The sequence below is a fragment of the Theobroma umbraticum genome, unplaced genomic scaffold (genome assembly GCF_002168275.2).
Source record: "Theobroma umbraticum cultivar Fairchild unplaced genomic scaffold, ASM216827v3 scaffold_147.0, whole genome shotgun sequence".
Taxonomy (NCBI): Eukaryota; Viridiplantae; Streptophyta; class Magnoliopsida; order Malvales; family Malvaceae; genus Theobroma; species Theobroma umbraticum.
Window position 1 is genome coordinate 3,578,102 of NW_018397259.1, and position 6,783 is coordinate 3,584,884.

The 6,783-nt window shown below is 36.8% G+C and overlaps 1 protein-coding gene across 3 annotated transcripts; it reads right to left on the reverse strand.

The window, feature by feature from the left end:
* Nucleotides 1–4,307: 4,307 nt before the first annotated feature.
* Nucleotides 4,308–6,550, reverse strand: LOC110415933 (Haloacid dehalogenase-like hydrolase (HAD) superfamily protein). Of its 3 annotated transcripts, none has more exons than XM_021427719.2 (2): nt 6,366–6,550; nt 4,308–5,908 (listed from the first exon to the last, which is right to left on the reverse strand). In XM_021427719.2, the coding sequence occupies exon 2, from the start codon at nt 5,711–5,713 to the stop codon at nt 4,565–4,567; it is 1,149 nt and encodes a 382-aa protein (XP_021283394.1). In that variant the 5' UTR covers nt 5,714–5,908; nt 6,366–6,550; the 3' UTR covers nt 4,308–4,564. The 3 variants fall into 3 exon arrangements, with proteins under 3 accessions (XP_021283394.1, XP_021283393.1, XP_021283395.1); XM_021427718.2 differs by having other exon boundaries at nt 4,308–5,949; XM_021427720.2 differs by having other exon boundaries at nt 4,308–5,965.
* Nucleotides 6,551–6,783: the final 233 nt, after the last annotated feature.

Below are 6,783 nucleotides of genomic sequence, written 5' to 3' on the forward strand. Positions count from 1 at the left end.
ATCAATCATTTCAAATTCTTCCATTGACTTGATCTTAATCAATTAAACCAGTAAGCAGTATATCATCAACATACAAGGAGATGCTTACCTTAACAGAATCTGCATGACTGCATACATACAACATAGGCTCATTTTAACTCCTTTGAAAACCTTTAGTAGTGAGAAATGAGCGTCATACTAGACCCTTAGAGCTTGTTTTAACCCATACAAAGCTTTCACCAGTTTGCAGACTTTACCTTCAGTCCCTAGTTTGGTGAATCTTTCTGGTTGATGAATGTAAATATCCTCAGCAATATAACCATTCAAAAAAGCAGATTTCACATCAAGATGCCAGATCTTCCAACATTCTCGAGCAACTAAAGCAGTTAATAGTCTTATAGTGTCATGCTTTGCCACTAAAGCAAAGGTGTCCCAATAATCCACACCATAAATCTAAGAGTATCCTTTCACTACAAGCCTTGCCTTGAACTTGTTCACTGTTCCATCAGCATTAAGCTTTGTCTTGTAGATCCATTTTATCCCAATTACACGCTGATTAGTTGATTTGTCCGCCAATAACCAAGTTCCATTTTTCTCAAATCATCCACATTTCTTGTTTCATAGCTTGCACCCACCTGATGTCTTTTTCAATTTCTACATCATTAGTAGGTTCACACATAACAACATTACACCCAGCATAGATATCTTGTAAGGACCTTGTACCTCTTACTGCAAGCCTTTCATCCTCTAAGTCCTCTTCTGAATCACCTTCACTCTTAACATCATCATGGCTAAAATTGTATCTATCAATACTCAACACTAGACTTCTCCCAATCCCACATTGAATTCTCATCAAATCTAATATCCCTACTCACAAAATTCTTCTTTGTCTCCACATTATACAACTTGTAACCTTTTGTAATTGCACTGTAGCCAATATGAATAGCTACAATACTTTTTTCATCTAATTTAGTTCTTCTAACGTCTGTGACCTTTGCATAACATACATTACCAAAAATCTTCAAATCATTGACTGATGGTTTATAACCAAACTAGTTCTCATAAGGAGTCTTACCCGACACAGCCCTCGTAGGGAGTTAACTGTGTTAACAGCTTCTGCCAAAATGTCTTTGGTAACTTTTTTTGAAATAAAAGACATCTACCCATTTCCATATGTGTTTTGTTTTTCCTCTCGGATACTCCATTTTGTTGAGGGCTGTAGGTAGCAGTTAATTAATGAGTAATACCAAGCTAAACTAGATAATCTTCAAACTCAGCAATTGTAAATTCTTTTCCATTATCAGGTCTAAGGGTTTTATGGAAGCACTTACCTAATTTTCAACCAACTTTCTGAACTTCACAAAATTCTTGAAAGCATCAAACTTAGATTTCAAGAAGAGCAACCAACAAAACCTTGTAACATTATCAATAAACAACAAATAGTACCTGCTACCCCCAAGTGACTCAGTTTTCATAGGTCTTCCAAGTCAGAATGGATGAGTTGCAACTTGTCAGTAGCCTTCCACCTCCTTTCTTTTGGAAATGAAGTCCTGCTTTGCTTGCCAAACTAACATGTTCTACATAACCGTTTAGGCTTGGTTATCTTTGGTAAGCCTTCAACAAACTGTTGAAAAGGCATGTTCTGCAAAGAGTTGTAGTTAACATGGCTTAACCTCCTATGCCACAGTTCTGATTCATCAACAACATTAAAATAAGCTTTATGCTCAACATGCTTCCAGTCAATTGGAAAGTATTTGTTCTCATTTCAACTGTTAATACTACATCGAATATAGTGTAGCTCCTGTCCTTGAATAAGAAAGCATAATGACTCTCAATAAGTTGTCCACCACTAAGCAAATTTTGGTTAGACTCGAGAACAAAAGACATTTGAGATATACTTGTTACCTGATTGAGTTTCAACAATAATAATCCCTATACCAGGTATCTTTAAAATTGCTCCATTGCCAATCTCAACTCTGGACCCATAACTTCTATCTAGTGTAGCAAACTGACTCTCATCATTAGTTATATTATTTGAGCAAGCATTGTCAATCAACCGTAAATTCTTCTTGACAGATTCACCAACTTCTCTAGCCATGAATAAGACTTCATCAAATTCTTAACTTGCTCAGTTTCCTTCTCATTAGACTTAGAACCTTTGTTTTTACACACCTTTTCAATATGACCAAGTTGATTACAGGCCTTACATTTTACATTAGATCTGTACCAACAAAATTTTGCAAAATGTGTGATTTTCTTAGTGAGGGCAAGGTTGATACTTCTACTTTTGTTTACCAGATTTACAATCTACCACTTTTTTATCCCTATCCTTCCTTTCAGCTTCATTCTTTCTTGTGCTGTTACTACTAACTGTGAGATTCCTAGTTTGAGCAACCAAAGCACTATCAACCACATTTTCAGCCTAAATGGTTTTCTTTGTTCAAGGCCTTCCAGAGCATTCTCCAGCTCTTTTAAAGTAAACTGCCCAATATCCTTGGAATCTTCTAATGAAGAAATCTTGGACTCATATTTCTTTAGAAGACTCACAAGCGTCTTATGCACTAATCTTTCCTCTATCATAACCTTTCCTAACAGTCTCAATTGATTCATTAAGGCCATCATTTTTCAAAAAGCTCCCTAATGGTTTCATCATCTTCCATTCTAAGCATCTCAAATTATCTAAACAAATTTAAGGATGTCTTGTCTTATCACTACCAAAGAACTCATCCTTCTAAGCGATCACAGACCTCTTTAAGACTATCTAGATGCATATTCCTAGTAAAAATCTCATCAGAACAGCATATTGTAAGCGAGATAGAGCTTTGTCCTCTTAACTTTGTCTTTTTCAAACTGTCAAATTTGAGCAAGGGCAAGGTTAGCATGCTTTTGGATAAGGTCCTCTCCAATCTCCATTACCTCCCAAAGACAGTAAACTTTGAGATAAGATTTCATTTTCATAGACCAGATGGCATAGTTTTCACCAGTAAAGACTAGTAGAGTTGAATTGTTAAATTTGGTAGCCATGGAAAAAGAATAAACTCTAAAGGATGATCAAATGGCATGATTTTTTAAGAACAAAAGTAAAGGAAGTAATACCTTAAGACCCGTTGTGCTGCTCTGATACCATGTTGGAAACTCAGTAAATTCAGAAAGAAAAATGAAGATAAGCAAGGTCTCAATGAACAAAGAACAAAAGAAAAATTATCTGGAAGAGAAAAAGCTCCTTTTCATTAAGTAACAGAGGAATATATACAATGGAGGATAACCATTTTCGCAAGAACTAACTGTACACACATACCTGAGCTTATATCCTACATTTTGGGAGTATAGGGATTTGTGATAGATACCTTGACACATAACAGACACTAAGCCACCAAATATAATGGCTTAATTTAAAGAAAAAAGGTGATGAAATCCCTAACATTGGGAAGAATAGTAAATTGCAACGGTAACGAGAGTCAAGTAAATAAGAGACTGAGTAAATATAACTTGAGACCAAAACGACAGTAGACCAAGCTTAAAACGACAGCATCAACCTTCAATACAAGATAACACCTTATTAACTCTCTGCCTTGGTGCCAATTTCACCAAGTTGCACACCATTTCTCAACATAAATACTATTTCTTCCTCTTTGTTTTGGGTACCAAATGTAGTAATATGACTCCATCCCATGGAAAATGAATTGAATTGTTCCAACACAAGGAACCTTTAATGCAGCTTGTGCAAAACACCTTCCTCTTTGTAATTCAATGAGCTTACTTGATGCGGAGAACACCAGAACCAACATATGAACAATATTGAATAAATATTACGGATTAGTAATTTAAAAGTATACTGACAAGGACAGAGAGGCCAAAAGCAGAACACAACTTATACCGCAGTTCAAGTTATTATTCCCAGTTCTTCAGCAATTATATTGTTAGCGGAGGGAGACCAACTCACCCTTTGTAACCTGAAAGCAACTAAAGTCTCATGTCCTAAATGCAACAAGAGCTTCACATTAATCACTTGTCAAATACCACACAAACCTCCTCAGTTTTAGGTGAAAAGTCCATTCAAATTGAAAGCATGAAAAAATGAAATAAAGCCAACACATAACAGCCAAATAAAATTCATTGCCTTCACAGAGAGAGGAAACTTCATAATGATTTCAGGATCATAATAAGAAAGTAGAGATTGGATGGCTTTTTAAGTAAAAAAAATGCATCCTGCAAATTGTTAGCAACTGTTGAACCCAAAATTAAAAATCCAAAGCAACACATGTATAATATCCTGATAGATGAACAACTGCTTCCAATCAAAAGCCAAAATAACCAAATGGCGAACGTAGAAGAACTTGAAGCCAGCAATTATTTCTTAATGATAAATAGAAATGAATCACGGAAAAAAACAGTGAAAGTTTAAAGCATATATATTACACAACTAATACATACATTGCAATGTTAAAGCAGTCCAATGCAGACCACCTTTGTAATTTTTCTACATTTATTTTTTTTTCTTTCTGCATCTTTCTTTTGTTATACACATCAGGGCCCCTATGAACCATTATCATCAAGAATCATATAAATGTATATTTCTTTGGGGTTACCAGAAAATATCATCTACTGCTAGTGAGGTGGATGGGCCATATTCTTCTTCTTCCATCTCCAACTCCAACTCAGGCTCTCCAGATCCAAATTCAGCTGACTCTATATCAGCAAGGTTCTTCAGATCAACAATTGAAAGCTTATTTAAACGGCTTACCACCAAATCTGCAGCCCTAAGCTCATACACTGGATGCTTGCTAGCAACAGCTACACACTTCATCCGTGCATCATGGGCAGCTTCAACTGTCTGATTAGAGTTCCCAAACACAATGCAGCGCTCAGGTATAAATTTCAGGAGCTGCGCAGCATAAACAAACATTTCTGGATCAGGTTTCCCCCGGTGAACATCCTCTGCTGTTACAATGACACTGAAGAACCCTTCAATCCCAATGGCTCGAATAGCAGTCTCAATAACTTTTCTTGGTCGGGTAGAAACCAATGCCATTGGTATCTTGTAACGTGTCAAGGCATTTACAAACTCTTGGGAACCAGTACGTAATCTATATATCCCTCCTTGCAAAGCTTGGTATATTTCTTCCTTCCTTGCAGCCATTCTTCTCAATTGTGCTGGGTCTCTTGACCAGCACAAAACTTCAGAAATTGCTTGCTCATTCTTCATCCCTTCTATTCTTCTAAGGATAAAGGCAGGGGGAGGAGATTTTCCTTCTTCTTCAGCAAGAGCCAGCCAGGCTTGCTTCTCAAGCTGAGGATTATCTTCAGTTAAAACTCCTTCCCATTCGAATAAAGCACCTAACCAGCCACAACCCATCCTTTCTTGTCGAAGCAAGGGGTTGTGTAACAAAGGATTATCAGCTCTGTTCTCCGGTGGCCATGAGCAAGGCTTTTGATCTACACTAGTATCAATCTGATAATTCCAATTCCTTGGTGTTCTCTCTTCATCTCTATATGCATGAACCTCTTTTGTCAGCTGCATTGCAAGAGCCTTAATTGGCAAATTAATTAACCTTCCAACTGTCAATCTTGGCAAAGGAGCCTCAACAATCCTTTTACCAATAAATTCTGAGGATGGAAACCGGCAGTAACTCGAAGATTTCTGTTTGCAGGAGACATCCTTCACGGAAATGATTCCACACAATGGTCGGTGCCCAAGAAGAGATGTTGTCGCAATTGACTCCACCAGCACCATGCTTACCAAAGCGATAATATCCACACCCCCAAGTAATATTCTATCACACTAGGCTTTTATTTACGATTCTTTGCAGAAGTGAAACAATACAACCCAACCCAAAATGGACAAAAACTATTCAACCGGTGATTGAGAACCAAGAGTTAAACTTTGCTCAAGACATACCCAATTCTGCCATCAGCATCCAAATACAACCTAAAACAATTAAGCCAAAAGACGAAGCTATTGTAAGAAAGCTGCACAAAGAAAATCCTGAAATGATTGTTTAAAGCTGCATAAAGAAAATGGTTCTAACATAATTCTCTATGACAAGAAAAAGGTGAATATTTGAAACAACGTGCTCAAATTGAGAATCCCAACTTTAGTAGTCAGGAAACCACCATAAAAACATTCCATAAAAAGCAAACTAAAAATTACCCATTAACCCAAGCAATCAAAAAGTCCCTCAAATTAACTAGATAAACAACCATAAAATTCAATAAAGAGCAAAAGATATTGAAACATAACAAAATAAATCCAGAAAACACCCACCAATTATTTTTAAAAAAAAAAGAGAAGAAAGAAAAAGATTCAGTTAATAATACCACTAAATATAGAAGAAAACATGCAATTAAAAGCGTAGAAATACAAGTGAAAGAATCAGTTGAAGAACCTGGAAAGGAAACAGCCGTGGGAGGAAAGATTCAACGGCTGTTACGGACCAGGGAGAGACTTGATTCTTCTTCTAAGAATAATATGTGAATCTCCTTTTCTTTTTATTTTATTTTATTGTGCGTTGGTGTTGTTGCGGAAGAAGAAGATTTTTTTGGTAATTACTATTTCGGGGTTGGTCAGAGGTGTGTGGTTTATAATTTATAATGAGTTTGGGGCTCGGCCGGTGATGGCCGTAGAAGAATGTCGAGGACTCAAAGTGGAGCCCACATTGCCTTGTAAGCATCTGCGCTACGTCGTATCGGTGTGGACCATTTTATTTATAACATGTGTTCCTCCATAAGAGATTATATTAAAACCCCGCCGCCCGCCCACATACTTTGAACAGTGTTTTGTCCAGTTAAGATTATCGACATAAT

Bases quoted from the DNA above. Each gene is read 5' to 3' on its own strand.
- LOC110415933 (XM_021427719.2), bottom strand. From the start codon at position 5,713: ATGGTGCTGGTGGAGTCAATTGCGACAACATCTCTTCTTGGGCACCGA.